Source organism: Amblyomma americanum, chromosome 8, assembly GCF_052857255.1.
Source record: "Amblyomma americanum isolate KBUSLIRL-KWMA chromosome 8, ASM5285725v1, whole genome shotgun sequence".
Taxonomy (NCBI): domain Eukaryota; kingdom Metazoa; phylum Arthropoda; class Arachnida; order Ixodida; family Ixodidae; genus Amblyomma; species Amblyomma americanum.
This window is the reverse complement of record NC_135504.1, coordinates 55,612,412-55,632,827: the sequence shown is the minus strand read 5'-3', so window position 1 is coordinate 55,632,827 and position 20,416 is coordinate 55,612,412. Positions and strand designations below refer to the sequence as shown.

The 20,416-nt window shown below is 45.1% G+C and overlaps 1 protein-coding gene across 1 annotated transcript in view; it reads left to right on the top strand.

The window, feature by feature from the left end:
• Positions 1–20,416, top strand: part of LOC144100343 (glutathione hydrolase-like YwrD proenzyme) — a 61,638-nt gene that overhangs the window by 16,635 nt on the left and 24,587 nt on the right. Inside the window, exons 3-6 of the mRNA XM_077633317.1 lie at positions 7,757–7,910; positions 10,436–10,639; positions 15,223–15,478; positions 19,465–19,633. Coding sequence (XP_077489443.1) covers positions 7,757–7,910; positions 10,436–10,639; positions 15,223–15,478; positions 19,465–19,633 — 783 coding nt within the window. The remainder of the gene's footprint in view (positions 1–7,756; positions 7,911–10,435; positions 10,640–15,222; positions 15,479–19,464; positions 19,634–20,416) is intronic.

Genomic DNA, 20,416 nt, shown 5'->3' with positions numbered 1-20,416 from the left:
ATGAAGATGAATACAACATTCGAGATCAAAAACAAAATACGAGAGGATCTTTCTTGTCCTCACTACTGTAGCAGAAGGCCCTGTTTACACAGCTTTCCAGCTATACGCAATGAAGACAGGTTGCAACATTTGAAAACAAGAGCAGCATTAAAGGGCAGGCTGAACACTAGGCTGGGGTATGACCATGCATGGCAGCATTGTTCACGACCCAGCCATAAGCAGAGACATGCACACTCTAGCGTAAAACTAAGATGGTTGTGCTATCCACTACCGAGAGTGATTAAAGTGTGGCCAGTATGTGGGCCACCGTTATGCGAGCATAGCATGCAAACAACCCGACATCAGAAACCTTGCTTAGGGATGCCATGCACGAAGCTCTAAATTCATTCTAGCAAAGAAAGATTTTTTGAAACCTCATTTGCACATTTGACAGCTGTCCACTCAAAAATCACTATGCTCTCATATACAAAGTGTTGCCTCGTGCCAGCAAGCTGGACACAAAAAGCTTCCAGGAAGAGCCATGTACTAAAAATTTTCAGAGAGATTTAATTTAAAGGCAGTACTTTACACTGCCATTACCTGGCATTGCTCGAAAACGAGATCCACTGCCTCCATGGTATAATTTTCATATAATCCGTGATTTCACTCTTACACAGTTCCGCAAAAAACTGACTCCACAGCAACATGTAACACAAGAATTTCCTGCACTTGAGGATAAATACAGTACTTTCACACCTTTTTACACCGATGGTTCAAAAACAGATATTTACTTGGGAAGCGCAGTGATAAAAAGGAATTGGAATAAAATACGCTTCCGCAGTGCGCATAAATGTTCATTGCCGAATGCTACGCCGTCAGTGTAGCCATTGAATAAATAGTATACGAGAACCTCACAAACAGTATTAGTTGCACAAACTTTTTAAGTTTACTTACTGCTCTCCACCCTAGAAATGCAATCACTCCTATGGTAACAATACAATTTCACTCCTATGATTGGTGACAACATACACAACATTGTCACGGCAACAGCTCTAGGACAAAACATAGTGTGCTGGGTCCCGAGTCGTATAGGAATAAAAGGCAAGGAGAGAGCAGATTTATGTGCTGCTCACTCTCATGTCAAGGAAATAAACGAGTAAATATGTGCTTTAAGGATTGCATTAAATTAGTGCAAAGGAAATTAAAAAAAAAAGGCAGACAGCTTGGAACAGTGAAATAAACGACAAACTGCACATAGTCAAGCGAGTTCTGGGTGTATGGAAGTTATGTTTGCACCAGGCGCGTTTCATTGAAGTTACTTTATGTCGTCTCAGTATAGCCCACATGCACATCAGACACAATTTTCTATTGAGCAGTGAAGACAAACCGATTTGTGAAAAATGTGGAGATGACCTGACAGTTAATCGCATTTCATACTCATGCACAAAACTTGAAAAACTTAGGAATAAATGTTTTACTTAGTTTTGTAATGAACATATTCCTTTACACCCAATGTTTCTTTTGATTGAAGATGCAATTGCTGACAGGACATGTGTTTTAGCTTTTAGGAGAAGCAAGTTTTCTCATGAAACTATAAAATTTTATCCACTGATTCGCTTCATTTTTTATACACCTCAGCCACCTTCTCATTTCTAAGAAAGCTGCTGTTTTGTTTTACTAGTTGGGAAGCTCAACATCTTTGCCCCGCCAAGGATGCCTGCTGAGAATACCCGACCTTCTACAAAGTTCTTAATATTGCCCATTCATTAAATTTCTTTTTTTCCTTCATCATTAGGTAGTACAAAACGGTTTTTACGCCCTCTACACCACCGACAATTAATATTTCTAAAAAAGTCAGCGGAAAACAATTTTCCTTACCCTCAGTTTGGCGCATGATGGCCTGAGTTGCCTATGTGCCAAAAACACATCACTGTACTTTTGACTTCATTAAGGTGGAAGCATCATAATATACACAGCGCAATCTATTTCAGTGGCACCATGGATAACAGTTTATCTCAGAAAAAAAGCACAAACAAGCATGCTCTTCAAAGTGTATGCTTGATTAGGTTTTCTTTTCTCCTGCTGCATTTTGGCAGCAGCTGCATAGTTACACACAATTTCAATGAACAAAAATTTTGTGCCCTTCACCTCATCTGGTGAAATTAACCTTCTATTCCTGCAATTAACACTGGACTAGGATGAACTGGATGCAAGTATACCAGTATATTTCGCCAAGTCCAGCCTGCAAGCCACCCAGGGATGCATACCTCCACCGTCGCAAAAAGGACGCAGGCAAAAGCGGCAAAAGACACTGCGTACCATGGTTGGGCCACCGCAATAAGTGAAAGTTCCTTCCCGCGCTTACCGCAGTGGCGATAAGTAACTTCGTCGAATGCTACTTGATTATGACCATCCAAGGCCGGACTGTTTCGTTCGAACGAGAGAGCGGGGATGGTGCTGATACGACGCGGCAAAGAGCAATAACTGGAAGTAGCCGAATGTCTCGCACGAACGCTTCCGACGTCTCCCGTAAGCGCCACACGCACTGGAGTCTCTTTAGGCCGGCTCCTTCGCGTAGTTTGAAACGGGCGAGCGGAGAAACGTAAACAAGAGTGCGGATAAAAACAGACAAGAACGAACCCGGGCAATATGGAGCCGAACTCGTTTCCGGCTTCAAAAAATGTCACGTGACGGCCTCTACTCTAATTTTTCCTTACTCCATGAACAGACCTCTCCCATGTACCGCGAAATGCTCGACTGGTAGCCCAGCGTAGCTCCAGCTACAAATCAAGCTTTCGGCCCCACTATAACTTTAACGATGCGCGTCTGAGTAGTGCGAATCTGTAAATCATTAAACACACAAACAACAAAAGACCTCTGCTATTCCGGTTATTTTTCACACATTTCTAAAACGTGGCGCAGTTCTGCGTTATTTGGTCGACGCTTGATTAGACATCACGTGACATCGCCGTTTATATGAATGGGAAAACAGTGGTATACAACAGGAGTCCGGAAATCCGGTTCTGCCTCGTCATCCAACCTTAATTTACGTTTTTCCGAGGTTCGAGAGCTAAGCAAACACTCAGCAATATTTCCGAATCTTCTGTTAAAATCCGACGGACGTTGACAAAATTCAATCCTTCCCACCCGTTGCAGCAAAGTATAGAGTGTGCTTCAAAAACCAGTGACTCCCTTGACCCAGATGAATTGAACATCCTTGATGTTACAAATGGGGTGCTTTTTTTCAATCTCACAAACGCACTAAACAATATGTAACAAAGCACTTGGCTTGGTAGAACATCATCCGTTATTTTTGTATGGACAGAGTTCTCCGGCACTAATACAATCAATCTGGGTTGTTCTGAACTTAAGGCATCACGTCCACCTTAAAAGCGGAGAGTGACTTCACACTCTCTCCACTGTTCACTTGACAGGTCTTTGCGATCCGGTGCTTTGAATTTTAGCCGTTGTGTGCACTCTGAACAAAAATTTCGCTAATTCTTGTAAAGCATTAAGCGCCATTGTGACGCCTTACCAAACCGTCTACCTGGCTTCTTTGAGCACTGGATATGCAGTTCAGGCGCAAAAAACTATCGGGTCTCTTAAAGCACCTTAACAGTGGAATGCAGTATCATTCTAGTTTACATTCGTCGCGGCTTCTGTTTGCAACCCCCCGAATGGAACGTTAATGGTGGCCGTTGCGGCCTTGGTTCGACAGTCCGCAACATCGAGTTCTGGAGCCAAACGCAGCCCAGCCGTCGCGGCGAGTAAGCTGTACACATCTACAGTGTGACTGGAGCTCTCCTGAAACACGGTTTCGGGTCTTCAAACAGTCTGCTGTGAAATAGAACCGATGTTTACTACCTAGCAGTTCGCGCCATGTTTCTACTTGCACGTACTTCGTGCTGATTATTTTTTCTTTCTGATTTTTCAGAACCACAGAGAGCCATAACAGAGCACGCAAAAGGGGCATTTCAAGGCAGTTGCGATAGGTTGTATTTGCACGCCAGTGCAACAGCGATCTGGCAGTTTCATCTCGCTTTTGAAAGCATTTCTCTATTCAATGCAGCTGCGTTTCTCCCTGGAGGAAAAAGATCGCTATAGCGTATGGCGGTAATTGGGTTCTTTATTTTAAATCTCTAAAAGCCACTTGAGTACATCTGATTGAAGCATAGCGCACGTTTCATGCCTTTCACAAGTAAGGCTCAAAAATAAAATACTATGATTTCGCTTCCCGAAACGCGGGACAATTTTCGCTACGCTTAATGGTAATCGGGAAATAGGCGCGACTTGTCACAGGTAAAGCATTCAGCAAGCAGAAAACATGGCATGTTAATTGTTGGGGATCTGTGTTTCGTCACATTCACAACCGTTTCAGGCTGTCGCTTGTGATATGCTACAAGGAAAAGGCAGCCACGTAATCACAACAGTTTAGAGTCCACTACATTTTCGGAAATGGCGAATTGGCAAAGACGCACACAAACGCAGGTTAACAACTTTACTGCATATGTGAAGCAGAAAGAATTGATATATATAAGCGATCTCAAAATTTCACTTGAAATTTAATTTTAAAAAATGCTGGTACGTGAATAAGTGCTCAGCCAAGAATCCAAACCAGCTAGAAAACTAGTGCGTAGAAACTGATAGTCCAAAACAGCGCCTGTCCACTCTGTGAAAACATAGAAAAGCGTAAATGTCGTTAAGCAAAAGCAAGCTCTCGAGTGCCTCACGATCTGGACAGTGGAAACAACAACAAGTTCATGCACATCTCACGTAAACGTTCGATTCTTCATTTTTCGTACTCCCTGAACTCCATAGCGCTGTCCCAAACTAATTCATACCGGTACCTCGGCATCGAGATAACAACCAACCTAACCTGGGCTAATCACATCACGAAACTATGTGCTAGTGCCTCCAGATCACTCGGATTCATCAGGCGATCACTTTCCATGTCCACCGCAGCCACCAGACAACTAGCATATGAAACGTACATTCGAACTAAACTAGAATACGCCTCAACAATATGGAATCCTCACCAAGCCTACTTGATAGATTCACTCGAAGCCATCCAGAATCGGGCAGCACGCTTCATCACCTCACAGTATAAATCTCAGCTCAGCATCACAGCGTTGAAATCATCTCTCGGCATCAAGTCATTAGCCTTTCGCAGGAAAACTTCAATTCTTTGTCTTTTTCACAAACTGTACTTTAACTTTCCAGCACTTCGAGAAAACCTTCTACGAGCTCCGGTACGATCATCTCGTCGTTTATTTAACTCCTTAAGCATACAGCGTTTGCACGGCTCCACCAATTATTTCAATAAATCTTTCCTTCCCAGTGCTATAGAAAGCTGGAATAACCTCCCCGAACACATTATCATTGAGACTAATCCTTCCAGATTCAGACAGCTCCTAATCGACTATCTCCACGACAAATAATTTTTTCCTGCACCCTATGCCAGCTTTCAAGCCCTGCTAACTGACCATCCTGTGCTACTTCCAAAGTTGCAATTTGTTTTTGTTTATATTTCTGCTACACTCTGTCATGACGTGATTATTTGAATTTGTTACTTCTGTCTTTTTTCATCTTGTTCTACTTTCTTTTTTTCTATTCTATATTTTCTATATTTTTCTGTATTTTTATATTCCTTCTATATTTATATTCATTCTATTTATATTCATGTATGACGGCTGAACACCCCTGTACCACCCCCCCCCCCCTTATGTAATGTCCCTGACGGGACCCTTAAGGGTTAATAAATGATGATGATGATAGCAACAAAGAAGCTTAATCTGTCTACATGCATAAGTGCAGGCAGCCATAAAAGCGGGGCAAGCCCTAAGAAAAACAGCAAAGCAGTACGATGCTATCCGCTTCAGTCTGCGTCACTGAAAAACAAAACAGCGAAAAAAAGCACCAGGTCGCAGCAACAGAAAACCTTACTTAGGCTCAGGAAACCTACATCAGTCAACAAAGAAAATAGTGCTAATAAGCACCAAGTCGGTTACAATCGAACGAAAAACAGGCCAAAAACATGGTGCCTTTTTTGCACTTTTTTGTTGTTTAGTGACGCTGACTAGAGCGAATAGTTTCGCTTTGCATTGTTATTATAAATTTTTTTTCAGGGGGAAAGACAACTTGTACCGTTTTTTTTTCTTTTGGGGGGGGGGGGGGGGGGGGGGGAGGTGTCTGCACTTGTGCTTTTAGACAGACTAAGCTCTTTTGTTGCTATAAAACGGTTGTTTTTTCCGCTGTCCAGATCGTGAGGCACTCGAGCGTCGGCTTTCGCTTAACGACATTTATGGCTTTCAATATTTTCATACAGTGGACCGGCCCTGCAGAAGAGGAACAATTTGCAGGCGATAATTTTTCTGCTAGTTTTTATTTTTTCTTGCGCACTTGTTGACAGGCAAGCGTGTTTCGATTAGATTAAAAGTGAGACGCTGAGATCGGTTATGAATACCCCTTGTGTTCCTTCCCGTAGTAAATTTGTTAGGTTGCGTTAGTGCGTGTCTTTGCCACTTCGCCGTCCCTGTCTCGTTCGTGCAGTTCTGTATTTGCATCTATATTGAACGAATTTGCCCGATAAGTTCTATTAAATCAAGGTACCCGCATGTACCTGTATTCTTTTTTTTCTCTCGTAATGCCCTAAACATTCTGGCAAACGATAGAAATCGAAGCGAGCCAAGCCTCGTGTGAATATGCAGGGCCCTGAAAAAGATAAACGCAAGCACTGATCTCACTAGCTTGGCCTAAAAAGCTCCAATGCCCTGTCGCGCCCTGTATGAGGCTTATTCTTGCAGGACTTTTTTTTTTAATTAATAAATGCGTTATGGTTAATTTCGGCGTAATTATAGATTGTTTTCGCAAATTTAAAACCTTTTCAAGATGCAGATGTGTTTGCAAAGTAATGACAATAGTTATTGTTAACGTATTTTGCTATATTCAGACCATCTCACGAATCCTAGGAAGATTCTCACATAAACACAAAGAAAAGAGTTACCAAAACTTCCGCGAAAGGCAAAGCGCTGGTTACACACAACCACCACAAGAGGGTAATGTTTGTAACATTGTGACAAGCATAACAACTAATTGGACCTTAGAGTAAGCACTGCACAGGAGCCGCATTTTAAGCGTTTCCTACCGTTACCGTTTTATTTAGTTGGGACTTCACTCGCGACGGCAATTGTGACGACAAGAAAAGCAAAGGTAGGAAAGGAAAGCACCAATCACAGGCCCGGCCGGCTCCGCCACTATTCACCCTTCCGTCACCGCGTGCAGTAGGACCAGACGGACTATGTTCGCCCATTCATCACACAGACACTGCTGATTCCTACCTAGATGAATGTAGCGCCGATCCGTCGGTGCAGCATGCACGTGGGGATAGTTCGCACGACAGACGTCATGGGTGTATTACTGCCACGACAAGCCTGACGTCGTTCCCCATGGCCTATGTCATCGTTAGCTGCGACCAATTGCAGAGTTCCAAATGTAACGAAAACTGAATGAAACGTTCCAAAATACGGCATCATTGTGGTGTGTTTTCATGGCGAAGGTCACGACTAAATTTTAGTCATGTTCCTGCCACGGCGAGGATGATGTCCACGGTTTACGTCACAAATAACCAGGACGAGTGGCAGATGACTAAATGAAACGAAGACTAGCCGAAACTTTACAAATACAAGATACGGGCCCGGGGTGCGTTATTAGGGCTGCCTGGACTATATTTTTAAAGTGGCGTTAAACTCTCAGTGCTTGCTTCATATGTTCATGCCAGCGGGCGGAGCCCAGCTGCCCTAACCTTGGAGCAGGTGCAGACCCACAGCCGCGCTGAGGGTCCCCTCCTCAAGCGCGCAGCAGGCCTCTACGCCACGGTTCCAGGTGCCCCGAAGGCTTGGTTTTACATCGCCAGACGCTTCGGGTCGGGAAAGGTGGGTGTGGAAAACTTTAGCACTATTTAATACCGCTACGACGCGGTAGTAAACAACAGCACACTTAAGGACGCCAGGACCAAAGGAACTTTGCTACTTTTCCCACGAAGTGCACTTTTATGCGCGCTTTCTAAAGTGGCATGCAATAAGCGGGGAAAGCAGTCTTGCCACTGTTTGTGACGGAATGCTTTGGTCGGTTATTTCTCTATAGTTTTGTGCCATTATCTTGCCGCGTAAAGACAGCACTACGCGGCAGCAGAAACCATAGCAGGCAGTCAGCGCCTGTGGTTGAACCCCTTGAATCCGTATGCGCTCAGCTATTTACATATATGCAGAACAAACTAGCACCGCGTTAAGAAAACCATATGTGGTAGATGTGTCTTCGAACTCTACTGCTTTATTGATATTTTTCTCAGTAAAGCGTAATCACGATCTGCAAATGAACACGCTTGCCTGCACTGATAAACGTCGCGTGGTTTGCAATGTGATCGTCACCATAAGCCGAAATGCGTGCCTGCTGGACAAAGCCATCGCTCCCTTATCCTTCCAATTAACATTGTCCTGTGACAGCTTCGCCTCCTTATCCCAGCGAGCTTCCTAATCTCATCCGCCCACCTCACTTTCGGTGATTCTGCGTAATCAAAAAGGGCTGACAGAATGTAGACTCAGGCTCAGCGCTGCATTCCGTGCTTTGAGTTATGACATATGGCAACACTGTTTACTTGGAAAACCGACAAGTCCATAGCGCTACAAAAATGTAAGTCCGCCATCTGAGCAGAGTTTTTCTCTTTTCAATGTTGAAGAGCGTTCTAATATTTAAAATAAGTTCTGTGCAGTTTGAAGTACTTTCTTCTGACCACGCTGATTGTAATCCTCGATAACTTCTGCTTTTGCCGCACGCCTTCTTGTTCGTTGCTCGTTGTGTTGTTTACGCTTTTTCAAATTACCCACCATAAAATCTTTAGGATTTGGTGGATACTAGAATTTCGTTTCATTTCAAGCGGCCCTCGTGTCAGTCGAGCACAATCCTTCATAATTTTGCGGATTTAACACTCCACCCAACCCGACAATCGTAACTCCCCTGGAGAAGTCTTTGTATCAGAGTCGACATTTTTTTGACTCATGATAATTATGATCGCTATCCTTTTCCTATTCTTACTTGACCTCCTAGTGCAATATCCCTAATACGCGTTCGTATAACGAGGCCAATAGCCACCGCGATTTTCATGTTATGCTGCTTACTCCATCTTACAGCTTCAGGTACATGGCTGAAATACGTCTTTTTCACAGTAAAATGGCAATAATTGGGCCTAGTAGGTGGTTCATGATGGTTCAACGCGCCTAACTTTTCACAGAACAAGAAATTAGTCAGCAGTGTGTCGTTATCGTTGTCCAGGAAAGAAGATTACCTCTTTAGGCTATCACGATCAGTGTGTTTAGTTATGTGGATCGTCTTTTCTATAACTAATATTACTATCAAAGTAATATCCGCACATCGAGCTATATGGCGGTAGTGGCAGCGAGATGTGCGCTGCATGCGTTGGTGTGGCGAACTTTGTGCCAGAAATATGGCACTAGAGCATTGCGTGTTTGCATTCACAACACTGCAGCAGAAACGCGACACTGGATCTTAGGCCGTAGACATACATAGGGTAAATTGGAATTGATTATGAAAAAGTTGAGTACGGGCATAACTGGCTGCCTGGGTCGGTGGACACCTCAATTGCGCTTTCTGGTACGTGGCGCTGGTGTTCACCAGCATTGCGTAGGGGAGCTGCGCACGTGCAGCGGCAAGCGCGAGGCAACAAAAGACCAGTTCACTGCGCGTGCACAGCACCCGCACGTAAAACCGGTATACGTCTCCACTAGTACGTCTCCGGTATGCTAAATCTTTTAGTATCGCAAGAGCGAAGGAATCTCGAAGCAGAGAATGGTTGTTGTGGACAGAGCAAGGTATGCAGGGTATGGTGAGACCGTAGGAAGCCGCAAAAGAATATTGGTTACCACGGGATGTGTCCGGAAAAAGGGTGTGGCAAGAACAATGGAAATTCTAACCGGACGGTGATTACCTTTTAAGGAGGGAGGGGCGGCAAAGAGTATAAGGGGCAAGCTGAGCATGTTCGCAACAGTAATCACAAGGGAGGGTTACCCTGGAAGGAGGCAGATGATAAACGACGAAAGAGGAAGCCAAGAGGATAGCGTGAAATACAAAACCGCATTGTGGTTGAGTATGGCAAGGTGAGTATGGCCAAACGGGAGAAATGCAGCACGGTCCATCTGCTGCAGCTGCTGCAAAACTCGTCGCTCGAGGAGAGGGCAATCGTTGGCGCCACGCTCCTAGAGCGGCGGACTGGGGAGTATAGCTAGTCGATACACGGGTTGGCGTGGAAAACTACAAATATATGAAGTTGCTCTCATATTCGCTGCCTTAACATGTAAACCATATATATCTTAGCAGCTGTCACTGAGTCTAGCGTTACACAGTAGTAACCATCATGCCATTTTATTTTGTCGGTCTAACGCAGCTGAACCTGAGCGAGATTTTTGATCCGGCCGTGCGCTGCGCAGAGCATGGGTTCCCCATGGATCATTCGAAGAAATTAATTTGGGCCTTGCGGCACAAAGATCTGCAGAGAAAGCCAGGCGGCCGCTACTTCCTGGACGAGGACGGCCGGGTCCCGAGCCTCGGACAGATCATCACCAACCGACCTCTGGCTGCTCTGCTCAGGGTGAGTTATGTCGGCACCTCTGCGAAGCTTAGAGAACAATGTCCAACCCATATGCATAACCAAAAAAGACATCGAAATATGACTACATGTCCACGCTTTTACTGAACAAAAATGTGGGGTACTGAAATTTTGCAACTGTACAATATAAGAGTACAGGAGAATTAGCTGGGCACACAAAGAATCATTATGTCGAGAGAACTGTAGGTTTCATTATACATTATTCGAAGCGCGAATTAGTTCCTGAAATTTACTTGAAATTTAAACCAAAATTTCTTGTCCCTACTACATTTAAGGCAACCCACGAGGGCTAAAATTCATCATCATCATCATCATCGTCAGCCTTACTACACCAACTGCAGGGCAAAGGCCTCTTCTATGTCCCTTCAATTAACCCTGTCCTTTTCCAGCTGCATCCACCGTTTGCCTGCAAACTTCTTAATCTCATCCGCCCGCCTAATCTTCTGCCGCCCCCTGCTACGCTTACTTTCTCTTGGAATTCACTCCGTTACCATTAAGGACTAGCGGTTATCTTGCCTTCGCATTACATGCCCTGCTCAAGCGCATTTATTTCTCTTGATTTCGACTAGGATGTCATTAACCCGTGTTTGTTCCCTCACCCACTCTGCCCGCTTTCGGTGTCTTAACGTTACACCTATCATTTTTCTTTCCATGGCTCGCTGTGTTGTCCTTAACTTAAGCTGAACTCTTTTCGCTAGCCTCCACGTTTCTGCCCCGTAGGTGAGTACCGGTAAGGTAAAGCTGTTGTACACTTTTCTCTTGAGAGAAATTCGTAAACTGCCACTCATGATCTGCGAGAACTTGCCATATGCGCTCCACCCCATCCTTATCTTTCTAGTTATCTCCCTCTCATGATCCGGATCAGCTGTCACTACCTGCCCTAAGTAGACGTATTCCGTCGCAACTTCCAGGCTATCAATGCCAATTTTGAACTTTTGTTCCCTTGCTAGGCTGTTGAACATTACCTTGGTATTCGGCGTGTTAATTTTTAGACCCATAGTTTTGTTCTGCCTGTCTAACTCATTGATCATGATTTGCAGTTCACCTCCTGATTGACTCAGCAAGGCAATATCATCAGCGAATCGCTGATTATTTAGGTATTCTCTATTTATTCTTATTCTCAGCCGTTCCCAATTCAGTCCTCGGAATACCTCCTGCAAACATGCGGTGAACAGCATTGGCGAGATCGTGTCTCCTTGCCTGATGCCCTTTCTTATTGGAATTTTATTTCTGAATTTATGGAGGACTATAGTAGCTGTGCAGTTGATATATATATATATCATCCAGTATTTTGACATAAGGCTCTTCTACCCCCTGATTGCGCAATGCCTGTATGACTGCTCAGGTTTCCACTGAGTCGGATGCTTTCTCGTAATCAATGAAAGCTATATCTAGAGGTTGGTTATATTCTGCGCATTTCTCTATCACCTGATTGATAGTGTGAATGTGATCTATTGTAGAATATCCTTTACGAAAGCCTGCCTGATCATTTGGTTGATTAAAGTCTAACTTTGCCCTGACTCTATTAGCGATTGACACTTTGTAGGCAAGGGATAGTAAGCTGATTGGCCTGTAATTTTTAAAGTCCTTGGCGTCTCCCTTCTTATGAATTAAGGCAATGTTTGCATTCTTCCATGCATCTGGTACAGTCGAGGTAATAAAGCATTGCGTATGCAGGGTGGCTAGTTTTTTTTGCACGATGTCCCCTCCATCCTTCAGCAGATCTGCTGTTACCTGATCTTCCCCATTTGCTTTTCCCCTTTTCATTGCTTCTAAGGCTGTCTTTACTTCATCTTTCGTTACTGGCAGGATGACGCATTGCTGTGCACTGCTGTCTTTCGCATTAACGTTCTGATTACATTGGCTACTGTACAGGTCTGTGTAGAACTCTTCGGCTACGCTAACTATCTTATCCATATTGCTAATGGCATTGCCCTGCTTGTCTTTTAATGCATACATCTGGTTTTTACCTATGCCTAGTTTTCTATTGACTGGTATTAGGCTACCTCCGTTCTTTAGAGCATGCTCGATTCTCTCCATATTAAACTTCCTTATGTCGACTACCTTGCGCTTATTTATTGACTTATTAACTTATTTATTAACTGGCCTAAAATTACAATGATAATTATGCTGCAGACGTTACGTTTCGATCCATTCCCATGCCCGCCAACTTGGGACATTCTCACACATAGAATGAGGAATGTCCACAGAGGGGACGTTCTCAACAGCCTTCTCTTTCAGGCATATATGGCGCTCATTTCTCACAAGAATCTTTTTTGCAATCTTTAAAAAAATTTTATAAAGTCACTTTATTTTTTTTTGCAGTCCCTTGGTTAGGAATACTATTGGCGCTCTATTATACATCGTTTGCCAGCAAGCGAACCCAAATTTTCTGTCGCAACATAATAAACCCATAACGCCGAAGTCTACGCTTATAAACGTCTCGGAAGGTCCGCCACTAAGCCATAGCCGGCCACAGACGTTGTCCCAGGGTCGGCACGCAGGCATGGGCACTTGGCCACCATCCAAGTGACCTACATTGGTTAGCTATGCACTGACGCGAATTTGCTTGTATTGATATATGTATAATACCTATTGTCAGTTTTTTTTTTCATGTGAAAGCATTACTGGTCTCATGGCGAGAAAAGCCAGCGACGTGCACTAGTGTGTCTGCTGAAGATGGTACTGAAAACCCCAACGATGGCAATAAAATTAGTGTGACGTCATCTTGCGGACATAGGACACACACAGTAAGCTGAGCATTGCCATTTTCGACAATCGTACAGATGTCGTTCGTCTATAGTACATACGCCCCACTGTGGTTGACGTCAATATGGCGCCAGCTTACTATACTACATTCGTACCAAAATTGCGACGCAACTGTTTGTCGTACAACGCTGCGGGTGGTGTCATACGATTCCTCGCTGCACAAATCTTGCATGTGCGAGACAAGTTGGAGGCTAGCTTGCGACAAGGATTCGAACCGATGTCATATGAACCTTCAATTGCATGCCTTTTCAGACTCTTTGCTTTTCTCGTAAAGCGCAGTTGAGGTGTCCACCGAGATTTCAGGCATTTAGTGCGCCATTTCCTTCTCTTAAAAACCGATTTTCACAACAAACTTGACCCACCGCGGTGGCTCAGTGGTTAGGGCGCTCGGCTACTGATCCGGAGTTCCCGGGTTCGAACCCGACAGCGGCGGCTGCGTTTTTATGGAGGCAAAACACTAAGGCGCCCGTGTTCTGTGCGTTGTCAGTGCACGTTAAAGATCCCCAGGTGGTTGAAATCATTCCGAAGCCCTCCACTACGGCGCCTCTTTCTTCCTTTCTTCTTTCACTCCCACCTTTATCCCTTCCCTTACGGCGCGGTTCTTTACCCGCTGCGGTGGCTCAGTGGTTAGGGCGCTCGACTACTGATCCGGAGTTCCCGGGTTCGAACCCGACCGCGGCGGCTGCGTCTTTATGGAGGAAAAACGCTAAGACGCCCGTGTGCGGTGTGATGTCAGTGCACGTTAAAGATCCCCAGGTGATCGAAATTATTCCGGAGCCCTCCACTACGGCATATCTTTTATCCTTTCTTCTTTCACTCCCTCCTTTATCCCTTCCCTTATGGCGCGGTTCAGGTGTCCAACGATATATGAGACAGATACTACGCCATTTCCTTTCCCCCCCCCCCCCAAATTCAATTATTATTACGGCGTGGTTCAGGTGTCCAACGATATATGAGACAGATACTGCGCCATTTCCTTTCCCCCAAAGCCAATTATTATTATCATCAAACTTGTGATGCAACCGTTCGTCCTACCGTGTTCTGGATGGTGCCGTTCGCGCCTGTGTGTGTGGGTGGCGTGTGTATGGGTGAGCGTCAATGCAGACAGCGACAGTAATGCTTTCGCATCCTCACACCGAAGCAGTCCTAAGTGTCTGTGCCGAATATTTTGACAAGCAAAGCCATCAACAGACTACCATATGCGAGTTCCTGGCCCTAGAAGAACTTGTGCAAAGGTTCCGAGGATGTTTGCTTTTGTTTGGCGTAGCTCAGACTATTTTTATATTTGTGCCAGCTTTTGTAATTAGCCAATATCGTTTATGCAAAATTTGTAATAACCATTTAGGGCTCAAGCGCATTTGATTGAATTTTATAGGAGATCGGAAGCAACCGAACCTGTATATTGTTGCAACATACCTCCTGTGTAGTCTTGGTTTCCAGCATAAGAAGACCGGCCAAAACAGTTGACTGCGCTTTGCAATGCCCCAGTTACATCACTCTTAACTATGCTTTGAATGAATGAGCCAGCTTGAAATCTGTAATTACATTCAGGCGCCTATCTGTGATTGTTATTAAGTTCAGTATTATAATTAGTTATGCATGATATTAACACTATTCGCGTTTTTGTAGGGCCACCAATTCTGGCATTACTGTGCCCATAAATGCATCCTTTTACATAAAAAGCCTACACTTTAAATTACCTGCGGCTTTCTAGAAACGCGCCTGGTATGCCAGCTTCTCCACATCGACATCGTGAAGATGGCGTTATGGTGGCGTTATCTATTGCACATTCGCAGAGTTTAGCCCAGGAGGGACCGCGGGTCATGTACGAAGGTCCCGTGGCGGAGAGCATGGTGGATGCCGTGCGGCAGGCTGGCGGCGTTCTTTCCACCGAAGACCTGGCCGCACACCTTGCTTCGACCGAGCCCCTGGAGGTGGAGCCTATTTCCACCACCTACCGTGGAGACGTCAGAGTTCACACCACTCCGCTGCCCACCCAGGGCGCTGTGTTGCTCGAGACACTCAACATTCTCGAGGGATTCGATTTACAAGGTGCGTCAGCGACCGTAGCAGTGATCCTCTAAAAATATATTCAGTGAGTTGTCATGTCCTCTGCGTACATGAGATCGTCTTCTTTAGGGAGTCTAACGTACGACTCGAGAGGACGTTCATCCCACTAACGACAATCAGCGCTGCTGTATGCTCCAGGAGGTGACACTGGAACTCGCACCACGTGGACAAAAGCTCCTAGCGGTTCTCGAAACGAGATGTGGGCGCCGTTCTCCAGACTGAAGTAGAAATCACATAAATTGGCATCGTCGTTCCACCGGCTGCCTCTTGTTCGGAACACGCCAGCTAGTCCTCTTGACGTCTTCAAGGATGTTCCTGTGGAATCTCTTGGGTACCCACGAATTGTGCAGCTTGTCATATGAGGGTGAGCACACAATTTCCATGGTGCATCTTTGGTTGCCCCATGGAAAGACGTTGGAAAGGCTAGAAAGACTGGAAAAATTGCACCATAGAAAGACTGGGCAAGACGTTTCAAACGTCTTGCCAGCAAGACGTTCTTTTAAGCTTTGTATGGTGCTGGTACTGGCATGAGCCGTGAGTCAGCAAGACGGCGAGACGTTCTTTTAAGCTTTCCACGGTGCTGGTACTGGCATCAGCCGTGGGTGATTCTGGTGGGTGAAGTTCGAATGGCATGACATAGGCGGTGGGTCACAAAGTGGATAGGCGTATCCACTATAGCTCAAGGCTTGAGTCCCGGCGGACAGTAGAAGTACACTGAATGGAGTGCATAAGCTAGAGATGCACCCAACGCCTCAGCCAGCTTTGTTTTGGTATTGGTCACAATAAGAAGCCGTCGTTTAGCAGCAACACTAGGGGCAGTCAGAGAGCACGTTCACAAGAGGCGCAAGGCGAACTTAACTTTCTCTCTTCAAGCGAGACCTAGCAATAGACATATGATTACGAACGGCACCATTATATAATATTTACATAGAGGCCATTCCCGCGCAGTAAAAGGTCTTTCAGCGCCTGATTCCTCATATCTGGAAAAGAAATCTTGTTATAATTTAGGTAATTGAAAAAATAGAAAGGCAATGATTACAACAAAATTTTTCCATTACTTCTTTTTCCCTTATCCGGCAGCCACGGTAGCTCAGTGGTTATGGCACTCAGCTGCTGAGCTGAAAGACGCGGGTTCGATCCCGGCCGCGGCGGCAGAATTTTGATGGAGGCGAAATTCTATAGGCCCGTGTACTGTGCGATGTCAGTGCACGTTAAGGAACCCCAGGTGGTCGCAATTTCTGGAGCCCTTCACTACGGCGTCCCTCCTAGCCTGAGTCGATTTAGGATGTTAAACCCAAATAGGCGATAAAAAATTCCCTTATCATTCGTTGAGCATGCAGGGAGGCTGCTTTTGTGTGATGCCACATAAAACCTGCTCCTAAGTCTATAGTCCCGCGGGCTCAGAACACTTTTGTACAGATAGAAGTCGGCCTGCTCGTGCCTCTACCGCACTTTGGCAAGCAGAGTTTGATGTTCCACGTCAGTGATTCATGACAAAGACTCGCTGACACGTCGCAGTTTTTTCTGCTTAGACTACGTACCTCAATGTCGATTTCCGTGTGGACGTAAATGTCGAAGCTCCTCTTACGCTAAACCTGAGAAACTGTAAATGACGTTAATAAAATTAAATTGGACACCTAAGCTACGAAATAAAAGCATGACACTATAGCGTTAATGTGTTAATGCGCGTATATGCGGAATTGGTCCTTCTATACTTGGCATTCGTAGATCGCTCGGATTCCTCGTACTACTCCTGAAGCACTTGTGCAGCCGCTAAGAGTTCCGCCGCTGCCTGGGCATGTGACAGTCTCAAACAAAAGTGTCGATGGAGCTTGAGAGAAGACCCAGGTTTCTCATCCCGAACAGCGTCTCAAGAACAATCATTTATTTAACTGTAAGCTGCCATGGCTGGCAGTTTGCTCAAAATCCGATGGACAGGTTCCCACCTGCCACAATTGGCCAGTGAATGACGTCACAATGTCATGTGACCTAGACGGCAGCTAGGGCACCTTCTTTCTCGCTCACAACGCCGCCGACGACGACACCGGAGCTTCTGCACAACGCGGGATATTCTGCAAAATGACGCCGCTCGCATTTCTAATACAGCAAATCCGGAAGCCGTTCCTCTATTTTATGCCGTCGAAGCAGATAACCGGATTTGCGCGACAATCGTACGCTTAGCGACGCCATTTTAAACATGTGCTCTGTGGGAAGTCAAGTGTAGGAGCTAAAAATATATATTTTTGGCCTTAAATACTCAGAAATTAATTGCCCGTGAAGGAAATTTAGAAACAGCACTCAGCTTCTATTTAGAGTGGTTCCATTTCTTAATATAATGTTGCCCCTAAAATAAACAGTTAATGTTTATTAGTAAATTTTAGTTAATTAACCGCTTAATCACTGAGCTCTATCACTTACATACTGTCCGCCTTGCTGTACAATCCGCCTGCAAAGACCACACCAACATATCTATCCTATGGTTTAAAGAAACGATCGTAAATAGTTAAAAAAACATCTGGTGTTTTTACTAAGAACCAAACTTAATGAAGCTTTCTCCAGCGGCTCTTTGAACTGAACTCCGAGTGCTGCAGGCTTCTTCAAAAGAGAAGATTGCAGGGGTCCGTCACATGATTCAAGCCGTGTAATGCGGCTCCTGTAGCGTCTGTGGAAGCCCGTGTTTTCGGAGAGGGGAAGACTAGCGTTCCCCTCACTTTCAAGAGATATCGAACGCCTTAAGAAACATTAAGGACAACTAATTACCGTTAGCAGTGACAGTGCGGTAAGATAAGAACCTCACTGAGTGCTGTCAGGCACAAGCGCAAATACCATACATCTCAGGGGGCATTTGCCTTTCTTCACTTCCCCACCTGCCAAACGTGAAATGTGATGTCACGGCTGCCTCTTCCGTGTACCAACCTTGGCAGGTGACAGGGTTCTTCCCGTAGCAACCCCGTACCGGTCTATCCGTCTTCTACGTTAGAAGAGGACACGAGGTTTCCCACCACCTCACCACCTGCTAACCGCGGCAGGTTGTAAGTCACAGATGACAGTGGCGTGCATACCAACATTGACACATGACAGCTTTGTTCCAGTGCAGCCACCTTCCAGTCTCTCCCTCTTCTACACTTAAAAATGAGAGGGGCCCTCCCTCTCTCTTCTTTGTCACGTACCAACCGCGGAAGGTGGTTACAGTGGCACGTGACCTGTTGCAGCTGGCTTTTCCGTGTACCAACCTTGGCATTTGGCAAGTGTGTGGCACCGCCGGCTTGCAGTCCCAATGGGGCTCTTATGCTAACGCATAATAGCCTGATTCTCAACGAATTTAGTATATTGAAGGACCAGTTGCTAAGACATAACGTTCGAACAAGGAACGCAGTCCTCAGCTACGTTCACTACGTTCTCCGCTCAAACTTTGTTAGAACCGATCCCTCGGCTCTAAACATTTCACAAAGGCAGTACGTGTTACCGCGCATTTGTTCACCGACTCTTCTTCCTCTTAAGCGCAGTTTCCTCGCGAGCTCTTACGCATATGTGATTAAAACTCATAAACAATGCCGTTTGCTAGATGCATATAGATTCTCATACACTTAGCAAGAAGAAGAAAACCGTGACCGGCACTTCACCCCCTCAGGAAATGCCGCAAAGTTGACATTTTGTATTTAGATTGGCTAAATAAAATAAAAAAATAAAAACGTACTTTTAAACGATTTCATATTTACAGAGCGAAGCATGCAGTAACTGCTTAGTAGAACCCACATTTTCGACCCACTGATAGCGAAGCCAAGTATGAAGTGTCCACTTCCCGGCATCGCAGGAGTGTTTGAAGCGCCCCTCAAAACGCTTGCACAGATGATGGCGCCTCTTTATCTTCTAAGTAATCTTGAAAAACTTTAGGACCGGACGGTTTTGCATTCGTTACTGGTCAGTGACGCTAAAGTGCTGAGCGACCTTGTCGGGCTGTTGCGCAGGCCTTCGGCACATTCCTGGTGACTTTGAGCACGTGGTGATCGAGGCGCTCCGCCATGCCGTGGCCGACGGACTACGGCATGTGGCTGACGCCGCCTCCGGAGGCTCGGTGGGAGAACTGCTCTCCAAGGAGCGCGCAAGCAAACTGAGGGAGCAGGTGAAACTGGACAGGTAGGCCAGTCTAGGTTTCTTGTTAAACGAGGTTCGCAGCGATGCGCGCAGTTTTGCACCTAGCATATACTTCTCTGATATGTTCTAAAGTAGAATATGCTTGCATCATCAGGGACCCCCTCACTAAAAGCAGCATTGGCACATTACAAAAGATTGAGCGCCGAGCCATTCGCTTCATATATTCTATATACGATCGCACAGTTTCCTTATAATGTTGCAATGGTACCCAAACAAATTCATACCCTCCTATCGCGACTCAAGTTCCTGTTTAAAATGTCTGTATTAATTATGAAACGAAACCTACCGCTTCACTCCAACCTATATTTTACGCCGCTTCCTTCAGGCCAGAGGCGACGTTCTACTTCCCTTCCTTTAACGTGTTTCTTCTCAAAAACAATCACATTCCAATATTCCCTTTTCTTTCCAACTGTATCTTTCAGTATGACTGAGGCACGTGTATTAAACTCAAAGGATTAACGACCCAATCATGTTTACCTCTTATTAATTTCCTTCAACGTTGTAGAAAAGCTCAGCACCTCTTCTACTGTATAAATTCTACGCCTTCGCTTTTCCATTTCCTGTGTAACGTATTTTGTATTTTCATATGTTTGCTGTAAACCCTTTCCTTTTTTTATATTTCATGTATGCTCCTCCTGCTTGGGATACGGCCTGCAGTATACCTTTGATAAATAAACACATAAATAAAATAAGAGGCAGAATACGCCGTTGACCCAATCGAATGGAAATTTGGCGTCGTGTCTGTAGCCTGCTAGCGTCTCAAAT